This window comes from Stegostoma tigrinum, chromosome 17 (genome assembly GCF_030684315.1).
Source record: "Stegostoma tigrinum isolate sSteTig4 chromosome 17, sSteTig4.hap1, whole genome shotgun sequence".
NCBI lineage: Eukaryota > Metazoa > Chordata > Chondrichthyes > Orectolobiformes > Stegostomatidae > Stegostoma > Stegostoma tigrinum.
The window spans coordinates 7,928,449-7,947,052 of record NC_081370.1 but is presented as its reverse complement, the minus strand read 5'-3'; the positions used below and the strand labels follow the sequence as shown (position 1 = coordinate 7,947,052).

At 41.6% G+C, this 18,604-nt stretch overlaps 1 protein-coding gene and 1 long non-coding RNA gene across 6 annotated transcripts in view; one reads left to right on the top strand and one right to left on the bottom strand.

Moving 5' to 3' along the window:
- Positions 1-15,319, top strand: part of ptpn5 (protein tyrosine phosphatase non-receptor type 5) — a 134,327-nt gene extending 119,008 nt beyond the window's left edge. For all 5 annotated transcript variants that reach the window (XM_048545267.2, XM_048545266.2, XM_048545265.2 and 2 more), the window contains exons 9-13: positions 558-695; positions 7,003-7,113; positions 8,340-8,503; positions 8,898-9,011; positions 12,596-15,319. In XM_048545267.2, the coding sequence (XP_048401224.1) occupies positions 558-695; positions 7,003-7,113; positions 8,340-8,503; positions 8,898-9,011; positions 12,596-12,689 (621 nt within the window). In that variant the 3' untranslated portion in view covers positions 12,690-15,319. The remainder of the gene's footprint in view (positions 1-557; positions 696-7,002; positions 7,114-8,339; positions 8,504-8,897; positions 9,012-12,595) is intronic.
- Positions 7,978-18,604, bottom strand: part of LOC132210684 (uncharacterized) — a 35,983-nt gene continuing 25,356 nt past the window's right edge. The window contains exon 3 of the long non-coding RNA XR_009446829.1: positions 7,978-8,497. This is a non-coding gene — a long non-coding RNA (uncharacterized LOC132210684). The remainder of the gene's footprint in view (positions 8,498-18,604) is intronic.

Genomic DNA, 18,604 nt, shown 5'->3' with positions numbered 1-18,604 from the left:
ACAACGCTAACACTGCTGCAATAGCCAGAAAATTGCCTTATGTAGTGGGCACCAATCAGTTCTTCACTGGCTGTTGGTGTCGAAAATCTAGCACTGACATTCCTTGTGCATTGTAAATGATGGAGAAAGAATTTTGTGTAAACAAGCGTTTTGCACATCTCACGTGCACACTGCCTAAGTCAGCAGCTCTGTGTAGGAACTGTGTTGTCACCCTCACAAAATTGTGGCTTTCTCAGCAAGGATAGCTATGCAAGAGCTGACAATAAAACAAATGCACGCCACCAGAATGAATTGTTTTCTTTGATTTGATGCTTGAAGTATCTACGTAAGAACTGGGCTCTATTTATGTATACAACTGATACCATGCTTGAGTTTTAGCTTCCTTCAAGCTGAAGTGCAGCTCAAACAGCTATGTTTTCTTCCACCATTCCTTTTGACAGTAAGATTATCAGGTATTCTCCACTCTATATCACTACAGAGGCATAATACAACTGATACTGTGGTGTTCCTGCTTCTCTTGATCTGCTATTGAGTTGATAACTTTGGTACTGTTGCAGGGCTATGGAGGGGAGGAAAAAGTATACATTGCTACTCAGGGACCAACTGTGAACACAGTGTCGGATTTTTGGACAATGATTTGGCAGGAGCGGTCAACTATTGTCGTCATGATCACAAATCTAGAGGAGAAGAATGAGGTACTGCTGCAGCTGGACTTGTTGGGCATTTATTATTAAAAGAGGAATGTGATTGTTTGATGAGAAAGCATTAATTTGCACATATTTTTGTCCAAATTTGTGTTTACTTTCTACTCACGATCATCTTATTTTGAAATTGCTCTTGGTGTATTATCATTATATAAGCCCTGGTTGCCTTTCAGTCTCACCAATGTGTTTGAGCATTATTTCCAGAGCAAAATTCAATCAGTGTTCCAATGTGAAGATTGTGCAACTTGTACCCAATGGATCCGTAGATGCATAATTTCAGTACTGCCCACGATTACTAATTTCAAATGAACTGGAGCTTGTTCCTTTCTAATTGCTATGTCACCATGTATTTAGCATCCAAACCACAATAATAATTAGTGATGAGAGTTATGTTTGAGATGGTTTGCTGGTAGCAGGGGCTGAAATACTTGACAATAGTCCCAGTCTTGAAACAACATGACAACCAAAAGCCTTAACATGTCGGATTTAGCTGCATACCCTTAGTCAATCAACCACCAAAGCTGAAGGGAAGAAGCAGTTGGAGGGAAATTATCGACCGGTGAGCCTGACGTCAGTGGTAGGGAAGCTACTGGAGAAGATACTGAGGGATAAGATCTATACCATTTGGAAGAAAATGGGCTTATCAGTGATAGGCAACATGGTTTGTGCAGGGAAGGTCATGTCTTACCAACTTAATAGAATTCTTTGAGGACATGACAAAGTTGATTGATGAGGGAAAGGCTGTAGATGTCATATACATGGACTTCAGTAAGGCATTTGATAAGGTTCCCCATGGCAGGCTGATGGAGAAAGTGAAGTCGCATGTGGTTCAGGGTGTGCTAGCTAGCTGGATAAAAAAACTGGCTAGAGGCAACAGGAGACAGAGAGTAGTAGTAGAAGGGAGTTTCTCAAATTGGAGACCTGTGACCAGTGGTGTTCCACAGGGATCTGTGCTGGGACCACTGTTGTTTGTGATATAAGAAAATGATTTGGAGGAAGGTGTAGGTGGTCTGATCAGCAAGTTTGCAGATGACACTAAGATTGGTGGAGTAGCAGATAGTGAAGAGGACTGTCAGAGATTACAGCAGAATATAGATAGACTGGAGAGTTGGGAGACAAATGGCAGATGGAGTTCAAATGCGAGGTGATGCATTTTGGAAGATCAAATTCAAGAGCGAACTATACAGTAAATGGAAAAGTCCTCGGGAAAATTGATGAACAGCGAGATCTGGGTGTTCAGGTCCATTGTTCCCTGAAGGTGACAACACAGGTCAATAGGGTGGTCAAGAAGGCATCTGGCATGCTTTCCTTCATTGGACGGGGTATTGAGTACAAGAGTTGGCAGGTCATGTTGCAGTTGTATATGACTTTGGTTCGGCCACAGTTGGAGTACTGTGTATAGTTCTGGTCGCCGCATTACCAAAAGGATGTGGATGCTTTGGAGAGGGTGCAGAGGAGGTTCACCAGGATGTTGCCTGGTATGGACGGTGCTGGCTATGAAGAGAGGTTGAGTAGATTAGGATTATGTTCATTAGAAAGACAGAGATTGAGGGGGGACCTGATTAAGGTCTACAAAATCATGAGGGGAATAGACAGGCTGGATAGGAAGAAGTTTTTTCCCAGAGTGGGGGACTCAATTACTAGGGGTCATGAGTTCAAAGTGAAAGGAGGAAAGTTTAAGGGAGATATGCATGGAAAGTTCTTTACACAGAGGGTGGTGGGTGTCTGGAACGCGTTGCCAACGGAGGTGGTAGACGTAGACATGTTGGCATCTTTTAAGATATATTTGGACAGGTACATGGATGGGCAGGGAGAAAATGGATACAGGCCCTTAGAAAATAGATGACAGGTTAGACAGAGGATCTCGATCGGTGCAGGCTTGGAGGGCCGAAGGGCCTGTTCCTGTGCTGAAATTTTCTTTGGTCTGTGTTCTTTGTTCTTTGAAATGGGAATGGCATGTTGTACAGCAAGGACCATAGGAAATGTCTCTGGAATCAGGTGAGTTTTACTGGGAGCAATTGCAATGCCTGGCTCCACAATGGAAGTCAATAAATGTAAAATAATTTTCCTATCGACCCTTCTCTGATCCTGAATTTTCTTTTCATAACCCTGGCAGGAAAGCCCCAACAGGTGAATGACCATGCACCCAATTTGCACGTCCTTTCTTCTCATTTCAGCAGAGCACTTTAAAATTAGGATTGTTGATTAAGTTCCATAGAAGGTTACATTGGCCTGCAATAACAAAATTTCCTCTAGATGTGTGGATTTAACTTTTCCCTCCCCACCTAGGTTCAGGAATACCTTTCAAATCGTCTGACATATTTTTAATTCATGGTACAGACATTCCTAGGAGGGAACACAGTCAATTTCTTTTTCTCTTCATTTTGTACTGGTTTCCTTTTTCCTGTCCTAATGTATACAGTCCTAAAGTGCATAGGTAGAGTGCTGGTTGCAAGCCTTTGCCAACAATACTCTTTGCAATGCTATTGACATGGGATGGTGACAGAAGGAACAAGACTGAATTGTGCAACAATAGCTAAAAACCTGTATGCTTGTTAGCTATTCTAAGTGGAATAAGTGACATGTAACCCAGGATCTATACAAAATATAGCTTTTTCAGAGAATGGAAAACCTCACAAAAGCTTACTTTTTGAACGAAGATTGAGTGATGAAGCAGAATTTTATTAAAATTTTAAAAATAAGGGAGAAAAAGTGCGAAGTTTTAAATGACCTGAAATCTATTTGGAATGAATGAAGGAGATTGTTAAGAGGATGTGAAAGATTGTCCGAGAAGGTAAGCAACAATGAAATGCAAGTTGTAAACAGCTAAGATATTGAAAAATAATCTAGCATTTTTTTTTCAATTTCTATCATTGGAAACCTGAGTGCAGACTTTTCAAGATCTGCTGTTTTAACTCCACAAAATGCAATCTTTCGATGAGGGGGCTCCAATTAGTGTGACCAAAGTAGAGAGGGAGTCTGGATCCTAGAATGCCACTTACACAATATCTTCTACTAGATGCATGGCCAGTCTTTGAGTTCAGATGGAGGTTTGGAAGCTCTGGGCTGGAAGTGGATGAGTTGTGAGGGAGCTAACTTGGGAATGAAGATCTCAGTGGGAGGAGGTGTGGGGTACTGGAGGCTTTGCTGGGGAAGTCATAAGACTTGGGATGAGAAATTGGAGCATTGGAGGCTTGGGATTGCAAAGGTCAAAATCTTGGGAGAGAGCAGATGGTTGGGGGCCCCAGGGAAGATTGGTGATCTTAGATGGAGATCAGAGGCCTTGTGGGGAAATTGGAGGAGTTGGTGTCCTTTTAAGTGCAGGGTCAGCTAGGTGTGCATACAGAACCAAGCAGCTAAGTGCAAAGGCATGTACCTCCTTAGCCAACAGTACATTACCTCAGATAATAAAATGTGAGGCTGGATGAACACAGCAGGCCCAGCAGCATCTCAGGAGCACAAAAGCTGACGTTTCAGGCCTAGACCCTTCATCAGAGAGGGGGATGGGGTGAGGGTTCTGGAATAAATAGGGAGAGAGGGGGAGGCGGACCAAAGATGGAGAGAAAAGAAGATAGGTGGAGAGGAGAGTATAGATGGGGAGGTAGGGAGGGGATAGGTCAGTCCAGGGAAGATGGTCAGGTCAAGGAGGTGGGATGAGGTTAGTAGGTAGAAGATGGAGGTGCGGCTTGGGGTGGGAGGAAGGGATGGGTGAGAGGAAGAACAGGTTAGGGAGGCAGAGACAGGTTGGACTGGTTTTGGCCTCCCTCACCCCTATCCCAGGCCCCAAGATGATTTTCCACATTAAGCAGAAGTTCACCTGCACATCTGCCAATGTGGTATACTGCATCCACTGTACCCGGTGTGGCTTCCTCTACATTGGGGAAACCAAGCGGAGGCTTGGGGACCGCTTTGCAGAACACCTCCGCTCGGTTCGCAATAAACAACTGCACCTCCCAGTCGCAAACCATTTCCACTCCCCCTCCCATTCTTTAGATGACATGTCCATCATGGGCCTCCTGCAGTGCCACAATGATGCCACCTGAAGGTTGCAGGAACAGCAACTCATATTCCGCTTGGGAACCCTGCAGCCCAATGGTATCAATGTGGACTTCACCAGCTTCAAAATCTCCCCTTCCCCCACCGCACCCCAAAACCAGCCCAGGTCGTCCCCTCCCCCCACTGCACCACACAACCAGCCCAGCTCTTCCCCTCCACCCACTGCATCCCAAAACCAGTCCAACCTGTCTCTGCCTCCCTAACCTGTTCTTCCTCTCACCCATCCCTTCCTCCCACCCCAAGCCGCACCTCCATCTCCTACCTACTAACCTCATCCCACCTCCTTGACCTGTCCGTCTTCCCTGGACTGACCTATCTCCTCCCTACCTCCCCACCTATACTCTCCTCTCCACCTATCTTCTTTTCTCTCCATCTTTGGTCCGCCTCCCCCTCTCTCCCTATTTATTCCAGAACCCTCACCCCATCCCCCTCTCTGATGAAGGGTCTAGGCCCGAAACGTCAGCTTTTGTGCTCCTGAGATGCTGCTGGGCCTGCTGTGTTCATCCAGCCTCACATTTTATTATCTTGGATTCTTCAACATCTGCAGTTCCCATTATCACAGTATATTACCTCAGTTTAGCTGACAGAATTCCAGAAGGATTTGAAATCTTGCTGGTCAGAGTTAAATCTTGAATTGGGCATACAAACGATACTCAATTCCTCTTAATAATATTTAAAGTGCTCACCCACCTTCCGGGGTGGTTGCCTGCACTCTACTCCATTCTTCCACTCATTTAAATTGGAAGTGGGTAGATTCAAGATAAGTCAGAGTTGAAATTCAGATTTCTAATGTATTAACTGCCTTCTTGACCCCACTCTATATTTGGCGTTAAAACCTCTCATCCCAGTCTATCTGTCTTCTGGGTGGTCTGCAGAATTCTGGTTGCAAAACTTATTAACTTCAGACTTAGCTACGTGCTTCATTTTCCCACATTATAAGTTTAATTACAGATTTGAACATTATCTAGTGTATGCATGTGGATATCAAATGAGGTGCATATAAGCTTATCAGTGATGATTCTGTGATGATTAAATAGCCTGCCATCACTACCTGTTCAAGCTCTGATCTAACGCTAACGATTTGGTTTATTTACCAATTTTCCTCACTCCCTCTGAAAGCTGTAACTACTCTACAGATAGTACCATATTTGCAGCCCTCTCTTTGTACAACACTCATTGGGCATTCTCGAATAGTTGAATCAATGAGTGTTCCTGCCATACTCCGCAGAGGCAGTATTATACCTGTGTTCAACCTATGCCACCTAAACAAATGCAACTCCCAACATAGAACATAACAGTGCAGTACAGGCCCTACGACCCTCGATGTTGCGCCGACATGTGAAACCAATCTGAAGCCCATCTAGCCTACACTATTCCATTATTGTCTATATGTTTATCCAATGACTATTTAAATGCCCTTAAAGTTGGCGAGTCTACTACTGTTGCAGGCAGGGCGTTCCACGCCCTTACTACTCTGAGAAAAGAACCTACCTCTGACATCTATCTTATATCTATCGCTCCTCAATTTGAAGCTATGTCTCCTCACGCTAGCCATCACCATCAAGGAAAAATGCTGTCACTGTCCACCCTATCCAGTCCTCTGATCATCGTGTATGTCTCTATTAAGTCACCTCCTAACCTTCTTCTCTCTAATGAAAACAGCCCCAAGTCACTCAGCCTTTCCAAGAGCCGCCAGTTAACAAGTAACAGGAATGAAAAGCCGGAAAGCTGACGTTTTGGGTCGGGACCCTTCTCAGATGCTGCCTGGCTTGCTGTGTTCCTCCAGCTCCACACTGTGTTATCTCTGACTCCAGCATCGGCAGTTCTTACTATCTCTCAGCAATGGAAAGCCTGCTTTTTCTCAATATTATCACACTAACCAATGATACCAAGTTTTACTCCCTAAACTTCTTCTTGAGAATTGCTGACTTAGCACAGACCAGCAATTTAACCCAGGTCAATGAGCAGAAACAGCTTCACATCAAATGATCTTACTGGTAACCCAAACAAGTCCATTTTTTTGTCTGTACTTTGATCCTTCCGTCTCCCTTACTTCAAATTAATACTCAATACATTGAGGTGATGAGTAGATCCCCCTGATCACTTAACATGGATGAGAAACCTATTGTTCAGGGGAAAACCATATGTATTTGACAAAGATTTTAGATTTCAAATCTGAGTTCTTAAGTCTTCACAGTCTTCTGACACAACTAATATTTTTAAAATTTATTCCCTGTTTCAGAAATGTACAGTGTATTGGCCTGAGGATAAAGCCAATTACCAAGGAATCGAAGTGATTGTAAACAGTGTCCAACACGCAGATGACTACAGTTTGAGAAACATTACCCTAAAGGTGAAAAAAAATGTTCATTTCTGACTTCATTATTGGATCAACAGTATTATGAAAAAATTCTTTATTGTTTGTACCAGTATTATTATCTTCCGTCTCCCTAAAAAATATTATTTGTCAACATTTCATACTGAAAATTATTTGTCTCTGCCTTCACATTCTGAAAATTGTGGATATTAGGATTTAAGAGTTTAACTAATGAAGAAAGGCTAAAGGGATTGGTGTGCATAGAATTTCAAAAGCAATTTGATAAGATTCCATATAGCAGGCTTGTAGTAATGTTAAAGATCACAGAATAAAAGCAACTATAGCAACATGAATACAAAGGTAGATGAGTGACAGAAAATGCAACATTGCAATGGATGGCCTCAGGTCAGAGGTTTCAGTTTTACAACACAACTGCATCTGGAATCTGGCTGGGGAGGTGAACCTGCTTTACAGAAATGGCAGGCAGATTTTAAAGCATGCAATTAACTGCAATTTTACAGGGGTTTTCAAATTATGCAAAGCTCACATGGAAACCACAAACTTTAGAGCCTTTTCAGGTATGTGATGAATTACTGAAAGGTCAGTATTGATTCTAAGCAGCAGCTATTAGCAGTAAGGGGAGAACAGCATGGGCGTTAGCAGAGGTGATAATGGGAACTGCAGATGCTGGAGAATCCAAGATAATAAAGTGTGAAGCTGGATGAACACAGCAGGCCAAGCAGCATCTCAGGAGCACAAAAGCTGACGTTTCAGGCCTAGATCCTTCATCAGAGAGCTCTCTGATGAAGGATCTAGGCCCGAAACGTCAGCTTTTGTGCTCCTGAGATGCTGCTTGGCCTGCTGTGTTCATCCAGCTTCACACTTTATTATCTGGGCATTAGCAGAGGCTGCTGGAAGCAGGGAAAATGTTGTCAGCAGTTTACAGAGACACACTGCTGGATCATCTCAAACCACCAGGAACTGAGGAAATGTGAATAAAACAAGAAGGGAGACAAGGGCCTGGAAATGGAATGCAGCTAAGCGCTGTGAGCTCCACTCTCTCGGGTGTTAAGCTCTGACGAGGATCAGAGACGGAGAAAGCTGGAGCTACACACAGCATCCAGCTGTAACCTGAGAGCTAACAAGAGCATCAGCTCAGGTAGGGTTTCATGAAGACAACAATCACATGTAAGTTATGACTTAAGGTCTGTAGGTTTAACACACCAAATGCTAATCTTCATTCCACATGTTGCCACTTTCAGGATGGTTTGGAGGAAAGACATTTAAAGCACTACTGGTACACATCATGGCCTGATCAGAAGACACCAGATAATGCTCGTCCACTTTTACAGCTGGTTCAGGAGGTTGAAGAGGCCAGACAGCAAGCTAAGAAGGACAATAGCGGACCAGTGATAGTCCACTGCAGGTAAAAAGATAATTTTGTGCATTAATTTCAGGTTTAAAATTTATTACACCATTCACAACTCTAAATCATCCTGTCTTCTGATCTTAAAACTATGGACCTTCTTGCCTGCAGTGCACAGTATTTAATAATCAATAAAGTGAGTTAGTCAGATTTTTCTTATTTGTGCCATCTTCTGTATTCTTTTTGTGGTGTTGTTCAGTACTTTGACCTTCATCTGGTTTTCTTAAAGTCAGAAAAGATCTGAGGTAATGTTTACTCAGTTGGATACTCAGAGAAGAAAAGATACTCATCTAGATTCTTGCTTTTTATTTTATCCATTTGTTCTTTTCATTGTGTAAACTAAATTTAATGTGAACACAACTGTTTACATCACTTTCTTGCTGTTTTATTGCAGTGCTGGCATTGGAAGGACAGGCTGTTTCATTGCCACCAGCATCTGTTACAGAGAGCTGAAGTATGCTGGTGTAGTTGATATACTGAGGACAACCTGTCAGCTAAGGATAGACAGGTCAGTGTAATAATCCAGTCAGCATTGCAGCTTTCAGTAAAAATGGAGTAAAATTAATAAATCCATTGCAGTGAAAAGCTTGGCATTTGAACTCAATTAATTCTTGGACAGGCCCCACCTCTCTCTCTCAGTGGCCACAAAATCTTCCCTGATGAAGTGGGAGCTAGGAAGAGCCTGATGTGGGATTCTGGCCATGGGACGTGGAAATCAGAGGTGGTTATTAATGATCTAATTGACATCCGTTATCCATGAGCCCACTGCAATTTGGTGATGACTTGGGGATTAAATTGAAACTGTCTGTCTGGATACCACCTAGCAAAGCCAGTCCAATGTGCTATTCCCTCTCAGGTCCCTTGTTATCAGGCACACTGTATGCCATGGCATTGGGAAGTGGGGGCTGGGGGCATTGAAATATAGCCCCTGACCTTGTCTGACTTTCCCACCTGTGACCCTTAAGCATAATTGTCTTTGGATGGCACCATGACTCCATGTCTCTGATGGATATAGTGCCACCAAGAGTCACCAATGTCAATGATACTGGTGGTCCCTCATTGGCTAGTATCTTTTGAAGGCCTCGACTTCTGCTGTTGGCAATTCAGTCACAGGTAAGGACCTGCTGGTGGACACATCCATTGCGTTTCACCTATAGAACTAATACCAGGGACCCGTAGTTATCTAGTCATTTGTATCATAATGAAAGATGTAAAAATATTGACATTCTGGGAAAGGCCTATAGGAATTAAGTAGCAGTAGTTAAATAAACATCTTCAACAAGTACTTATGTTCATAGTAACGGTCTAATACCCTGTGGGTTAGTTCATTTAAAACAGTAAAACGCATTCCAAGTTATGAAGCAGACTTTCAACAAACCGACTGATTTGCGTGCACATGTTGCAGACACATTGCCGACCAAGTCGCAACTTTATATACACATTGAATATGGAATCTGTCAGAGACAAAATACAAAACAACACCCCCTCAAGTTCTAGATGAAAGTTTAAATTTTTAACCACAACTAATGAGCTTATGAGTCTCTATAACAAGGTACATAATACAAGAATATTAAATCTGCACTGTACAGTAAATCTAATGGAAACACTTAGTATTTAAATATGTACTTTGAGAACCATATTCCACATTTGCTGAGACTGCAATTTGCCATTAATGTCAGACACGGCATAACTGATAGTGTGCACAAATTCCCTCCATCCATCTCAACTGTTCTGTCATAGGGAACTAATGCCTTTCCTCATGAGGTGACAGAATGTCTCATTACTTTGTTTCTCCAAGTGGTTTAAAAGTCATGAACAAATACATTTCTAAGGTTTCTTTCCATTAACAAGTACTTATGTTGTAAGAGCCCTGTATAGAGACATCCATAGTTGTCGACAAGACAGAGCTGAGCAATTAGAATAACAGCAACATTTGCTCATGTAAAAATGTACAGCAATAATGGTTTGTAATTGGTTCATTTTTCTCAGTAGAGGGTATGTATTGTTTTGTGTTTAAATTATTTAATTAGTTTCATAAAGTATTATGAAACATTAGCTTGGAAATTGGATGATGCTGTGCCCAGTTTGCGAGTGTAAAATAAACACAAGAATATCCAACATTTTGGTGGTATACTTGCACACTGTGAGCCAGAAATACACTATTTACCTTAGGCAGCAAATGGTACGCAAGCCAAGCCTGACAGCAGTGTCATATCCCTATAATACAAATAGGCTGTTTGAAACTCCTAATGTTAGATTTAGCTGGCCTGAACACAGACAGCCAGAAAACTAGGTGTATGTACTACCTATCCATGGCGTCTTTATCATGCAGGGTGCCATCAAAGACAAATTTTGCTACTGTCAGCCAGCAATTACTACCATCTCAATTAACTCCCCAGCTCTCTTCTGATTGCTAAACTATGCTTTACCCGGTCATACCTTCTTGCCTGATTACTTACTCTCTCCTGGCCCACTACACTTCTAATTGCTCCCCCGCTCTTTTGGGCCCTACGGAAGGAAGTCAATATTATACTTTTGGTGGACCACTCTGGTTCTTGTACATACACCGACCAGTTCCAAATCTAAAATGCAATCAAGGTCTCGTCAGTGTCATGGGGCCCTAATTTTCCCATTTGTTTTAACCTGAAACCAGCACCTACTTTGAGTTCTCTTTCAGAATGTATTTATCTACATTGGCAGGTAATAATGCTATTAACACCGGGCAGAAGCAGATACAATTGATCCCTTAAGCATTTATGTACTTTTGTACATTTTGTTGTACTGAAAATGAGTAAAGGACTACGAGATCAAGGCAGGAGATCAGGAAGTGATTTTTAAAAAATTATGGGACTTGGGCATCCGTGTCAAGGCCAAAATTTTGTTGCCTGTCTGTTTGACCTTTGAAACTGAGTAGCTCATTACAACCACACTGTTGGAGTCACATATGTAAGTTACGTAAGGATGGAAGGTTTCCTTCCCTAAACAATAACTTGTAACTTTCAATGACAGTTTCATGGCCATGAGATTAACTTTATATTCCTAAAGTATTTATTGAAATGTTAATGTTGATCTTGCTTCACACACCTCCTGTGCAATGTAAGCTTTTTGCCTCACTCTGTCCATGCACCATATGATTTGTATGTCCTTGCTTACTATGATCTGCCTGCAATGCTCACAAACAAAGGTTTTTGCTGTACTTAGGTACACATGGCAATAAATCAAATCAAATCACATAAATCCCACCAGCTACCGTCTTGTGATCTGAATTAATGTCTCCACGTCAGCCTGAGTGAGTGTGGATTGTTAGTTCAGTGACATTCCCACAATGTTACCATCTCCTTCACAGCCAAACCAGCTGCAGAAGGTTCGTGGTGAACAGAAGGCCAAGTACTAGACAGGGGTGATTTTAAATATGCCTTTGTAAATTCCCAAAGGAGCATTCTGTCAGCTAAAATTAGTTATTTTCAAAATGCTATATTCAGCATGTGCAGCCTACACAATTTCGTATTATGATCCTTGAGTGTTTCCTCATATTGTATTAGGTCCACAATATTCTGAACTATTGGGAGGGTATTAACATGTGGAGGGTAGGGCATAAAATCAGAAGTCATAGCAGGAGGCATCACTTGGGATTGCCATCACTCTCTCCACTCCAGACTCTGTGATCATGGACACCCCATTCCAGTTGCCAGGGCTTGCCTAACTGACCCTCATCACAACTGTGACAAATCAGCTAGTGAATCCAGCCTCCATGCAGCTTCTTATGACAACATGTTGCAGTCCCATAGTGACCCCCACTCTCAGTAGCACTGTGGAGAGTGGGTGGCTGCTGCCTATCTGAATGACTGGCTGGAGGCAGGGCAGCTTCACGAGGTCAAGGGACACTGTGAACCTAGTTGCTTGGCCACGATGTCAGGTCGTGGCCTTCTAACCCTATTGAGGTCACCCTCCACTCCACTGCTCCTGCCTTAGAGATGGGATCATTAAAAAAAGTTCAGCCAGGGTTTCCTAAGTTATTTTTTAAGATAAATTGGATGGATTGTGCAAACTGACAAGAGTCTGACATGATGTGAATGTTGTGTTGTTCCTCAGGGGAGGTATGATCCAGACATGTGAGCAGTACCAGTTTGTACACCATGCCCTGAGTCTGTGTGAGAGACAGCTATCCCAACAAGCAGAAGAATAAGCGACAGCCTGCCAACCAAGCAGCCATGGACCAAAGTGGCACAAAAATCTCCCTACCAATATGTTTTTATGTCATTTGTCAAACAAGCTGATGCTAAATGTGTGGGTATGTGGTTTACAAATGGAATGGTTCATTATCACTGAAGTGGACTTCATGAATGTTAAGTGTCTGAGCCATTTCATTTTTAAAGAACAATTTTTAAACTCATGCAATTGTGGAGAAGTTAAACTATCATAAGCGTGCGTACCTGTGTTTCATGTCTGAATAGATAGATACTTGTAACTCTCTCAAGAGCTACAAGTAATTCACTTCAGTTTCTAAAGCAACAAGATCACTGCGGTTCTCCCTCCATTAGATCGCATATATCAGTTTACATAAGATATACAGCACAGGAACAGGCCATTTAGCCCAAGTTGTCTATGTGGGAATCATGCTTCATGCAGTGTTGAGATATTCAGTTGGATGTTGAATTGCCAATACACCGTCTGAAGATCAGGGAGTTCTTCCATCCAAGTCTCCTTCCGCAAACTCGGCCAAAAACAAGGCAGACAAACAGGAGACTGCAAGAACACAGCAGGCCAGGCAGTGTCTGGAGGAAAGGAGCAGTCAACGTTGACCACTCCTCTCCTCCAGATGCTGCCCGGTTTGTTGTTCTTCCAGCCTCCTGTTTGTCTACCTTGGATTCCAGCATCTGCAGTTTCATTTTGTCTCCACCAAAAACAAACTGCATTTTTGTGAGAAATTACTGAGCACATTTGGATCATTTCTGAGAATTAGGACGAGGTGTTATGTAAGTTTAAATTCCTTTCATTCAGCTCTACTTACTTCGGTAAAACAGATTTTGAAATCTCTAATGAGAGGAAATAATGTTTACTTTTGAGAGTATAATTACTAAAATGATTTTAATTCAATCTATTTTATTACATACTGTGTGCCAGAAAATTGATTGAATGGCATGTTATATGCGTTGAAGTTCTAAATATATGTGCGTTTTGTTGTGAGGGTAATTGTTTTTCTCCTTGAGTAAAACACCACCTTTGGCTAAGAGAACAGTTGAGTAAAACATACCAGAGTCTTATTATTTATTATCTCATCCAAATTATTATAGAAGCCACATGTTATTTTGGAACTGACTAACTGGTGTTCAATGTCTTTCCTGTCATTTTACCAAGCTGAAACAGGTGAAAGTTTGTAGAAAGTAAAATAAATATCTTCTATAGGCACCTATATTATGATTTTAGTCCAAACGATATTGCATTAAAAATTGTCACAGTGTGATATGCTTTGAACTATCGCTTTGACCCCATCCCCAACGCCAGATGTATACATGAGATTGTGTTAGCCTAAACTGGAGGATGAATCACAGATAACCAAATCAACAATGGCTCTCCGCTAAAATCCTCCAAGCTGCATTTTAATTTTGAAGGAAAATTTTTTTTTATTGTTGGTGTTGGCCTGCTTGCAGTTATTCCCTTGCTTGCTGTGATTGGGAAGTCTTTAGAGCTTATTAGCAGGGAAAGTATAACATTTTAGTTTGATAAATGATGGGATTAATGCGCCTCAACTTCCTGGAAATTGGTCATGATGAGAAAATGCCAGCTAATTGTTTGCTAAAACCCTGAGGTGAGAGTGCACCTTTGAAATGAGAACAGTGCTTCTATAGTTTTAGAGAATTTAGATGCCAAAGTAAAATTTAAGAAAGGGATATTCCGTTCAAACCTCCCTTTATGTTGAGTTGAAATTCTCATAACAAATATGAGATTCCAATGTAAAAACTGAAAGAAGTTGCTGGAAAAGCTCAGCAGGTCTGGCAACATCTGTGAAGAAAAATCAGTTAAGATTTTGGGTCCAGTGACCTTTCCTCGGAACTTCCTCATAATAAATATGAGATTCCAATTTTCTTTGTGTCAAAAGATGAAGGTCACACTGAAATTAACAATAGTGATGTAATGACTGAGTGTTTAAAGGAATTACCTTGTGGTTCAATTGGTCAATAATACAGGTTAGTGTATATTAAAACTTCTACTGTGTGATTAGAGCAGTGTCAGAGTTATCATCCTGAAATATAATGTGGCCATTTCTTCCAACAGGATTTCAAAGGTATGACCCATTGTTATTTCACTTTTACAGTTATGGTTCATATCCAGGCCAGAACAAAAGGTTGAAGGTCTCTGTTACTAGATGGGAGGCTCCAATAGGAAAACAAGTCAAAATGTTTAAGGAAGAACATACTAACAACACAATAATAACAAAAATTGGAAATGTCACAAAATGAAACCCCGAGGATGGTTGATGTGGAAAATGGAAAAATGAATAATCGGGATAGTGTGTGGAATTTGTCTCAAATTGAGAGAAGGATGGAATCTTGGTTGGATATACAAGAGGTTTTAGACTGATTTTACCCAAACCGTATCTGAGCGAGGAACAGTTGATGTTGACTCTTGGTATGAATTCAGTGGTAATTTAATCATCAGCATTCATGGTCATCAACTTGAACTTTAGCAAGAAAACCTATGATAAAAGGAATAAATAAGTGAGTTTGTAGCCATGCTCACCGGTGGGTTTGGCTGAAAATGTTTCATCCTCCTGCTAGGTAGCATCGTCAGTGCCTTCAGTGAAGCATTAGTGTTTTGTCCCAATTGCCATTTATATGCCTCGGTTTGCTGGGGTGGTTGGTATTATTTCCAGTTTTGTTTCTCAGTGATTTTTACACAGGGTCTAATTCAATGTGTTTGTTGATGGAGTTCCGGTTGGAATACCAGGCTTCCAGGAATTCTCTGGCATGTCTCTGTTTGGCTTGTCCTATTATGAATGTGTTGTCCCAGTCGAATTTGTGTCCCTAGCTCTCCGTGTGTATTGAGACCAGTGAGAATTGGTCATGTCTCTTGGTGGCTAGTTGGTGATCATGCATCCGTTTTGTCGGTTTTCTTCTGGTTTGGCCCATGTAGTGTTTCTAACAATCCTTGCGTGATATTTTGTATATAACCCCAGTTTTACTGGTTTTGGGTATGGGGTGCTTTATGTTTGTCAGTAGCTGTCGTAGGGTGGTTGTTGGTTTGTGGGTTACTCTGATACCTAGGGGTCTGAGTAGTCTTGTGGTCATCTCTGAAATGTCCCTGTTGTATGGTAGGGTGATTAGTGAGTCTGGTCGTGTTGTGTCTTCCTGGTGTGGCCTGTCTCAGAGGTAACAGCAGATTGTGCTTTTTGAGTATCCATTCCTTTTGAAGACTCTGTATACCCAAAACCTGTAAAGCTGGGGTTACATACAAAATACCATGCAAGGACTGACAGAAACACTACATGGGCCTAACCAGAAGAAAACTGACAATATGAGTCATGATGCTCAATGACACATGAGCATCAAGTAGCCACCAAGAGACACGACCAATTTTCACTGGTCTCAATACACACGAACAACGAGGGACACAAATTTTACTTTGACAACACATCCATTATAGCACAAGCCAAACAGAGACACACCAGAGAATTCCTAGACGTCCAGTATTCCAACCGGAACTCCATAAACAAACACATTGAATTAGACCCTGTGTACAAATCACTGAGAAACGGAACCAGAAGTACCACCCCAGCAAATCATGGTATATAAATAACAAGTGGGACAGAACGCCAACACTTCACCAGAGGCACACTGACGATGTTACCTAGCAGGGTCATGAAACATTTGCAACGAAACCACCGGCTCGGCGAGTGTGGCTACAACCTCATCCACAACCCGAGATACAAATTATCTCAAAAACTTTAAATAGGTAAGTGACTTTCATTGTTGGTAAATATGCAACAATTTCTTCAGGTAAGTATCTTCTAGAGAAGAAGCTGATATTAAGAGTTGCCAACTTAGCTAATATTAGGCATCCTTAGAAGAGGTTTTGCAGCGTGGTTAAAATTGTTACAGAGATAGTAGGAACTGCCGATGCTACTTGGCCTGCTGTGTTCATCCAGCTTCACACCGTGTTATCTCAGATTTTCCAGCATCGGCAGTTCCTACTATCTCTGTAGCTAATATTAGGCAGTGTTTTCAGTGAAGACATTTTCTTTTTCTTATTCATTCATGGTATGTGGGCATAGCTGGCTAAGCTTGTCTCTAGTTGACCTGGAGAAGATGCTGGTAGGTGGCCAACCTGAACTGTGGCTATCTTCGGGGTGTAGATGCACCCACAGTATTGTTTGGGAGGGAGTTCCAGGTTTTTGACACACTTACAATGAAGGAATAGCATTCCAGTTGCAAGGCAGGATGGTGTGCAGCATGGAGGGGAACTTGCAGATAAGGGATGGTGTCCATGCATCAGCTGCCCTTGTCTTTCTAGGTGGTAGACATCACTGGTTTGCAAGATGCTGTCTAAAAAGCATTGTTGAGCTGTTGCAGTGTATCTTGTCAATGGTACCACTGTGCTGGTGGTGGTGGTGAAAGGAAAGAATGTGGAATGAGTTGCTTTGTCTTGGATGGTGACAACCTTTTTTGAGTATTGATAGAGCTGCATATCTCCAGGCAATTGGAGAGAATTCCATCACACTTCTGGCTTGTACCTTGCGTATGATGGACAAGGCACTGGAGAATCAGGAGGTGAGTTACTTGCAGCAGAATTCCTAGCCTTTGACCCGCTCTTTTAGCGACCGTTTTTATATGACAGGTCCAGTTCAGTTTCTGGTCAATAGTAATCCCAGGATGTTGACAGGGGTGAATTCAGTGAGAGGAATGTCACTAAATGTCTAGGTGCATTGGTTAGATTCTCCCTTGTTGAAGCTAGACATTGCCTGGCAGTTGTGTGGCGTGAATGTTCCTTGCCACTTACCAGCCTGGATGTTGTCCAGGTCTTGCTGTATATGAAAGTGAGATGCTTCTGCATCTGACGAGTTGTGCATGATTTTGAACATTGTGCAACCATCAGCAAATATCTCCAATTCTGATCTTGTGTTGGAAAGAAGATGAAACAGCTGAGGATGGGCGGGTCTAGGAAACTAACCTGAGGAACTTGTAGTAAAGGCATGGGGCTGAGACTGATCTTCAACAACTGCAAACACCTTCCTTTGTATTAGATATGACTCCAAACAGTGGAGAGATTTCCTCCAGCTCCCACTGACTTCTGTTCTACAGATATGCCAACTCTTAAAAAGTCATGGCTGGTACCAGCAAGCATTGAGGAACCATAACAACTGGCTGTAAAATTCATTGCTGTGGCAATTTGATGAAAATATCATGCTTTTCAGTTTGAATGGTATCACTACCAAATATTTGACAAACAAACAGAATAGGATTACAAAGGTGTTTGGCAACAATTAAAATATTAATTGATCGCATCAGATAAATCTTTGAATAAACAATAACCAAATAAGGCATGTATTTTGAGTTATAATTACAACTATATAATCTTTGGGAAAATTCAGCATCTAAGAGTTTTAAGCATTTCATAACCGCATCTGTCTGAAGTCTGGCTTTAATCTCTAAACGGTCAACCTTTGCAGAATTAACCTTGTATTTATATGAATCTCCATTTTTTTTTTGTTTCCTGCTGTGCTAAATGCTCTCCTGTTTTTTTTATTTGTAGTTAGGAGGAAATTAAATTTTCCCTGGAGAGTCCTTGTACAGATTTACTGTTTGCTCACTGAAATGAGGTTTCCTCAAATTAATTATAAACTGACCTTCCTTCAAAGATGGGCATGCTATCTAGTTCAACTGTCCTAGATAGATTGGAACAGCTTGTCGTGATCAATTTATTTAATTCACCCTGAATCCTGAAAATACCAATCGCATCCCTTAATGTGTCTTTTCTACAGTCAGTTCCCACAATCCAATCTCTCCATTCCTCAATCATTCAAGATTAACTTTGTAATCTGCACAGAAAGTTTTACTGATGTCAAACTTAAAGATCCTGGGAAGAGATGCTGTGAACATTATT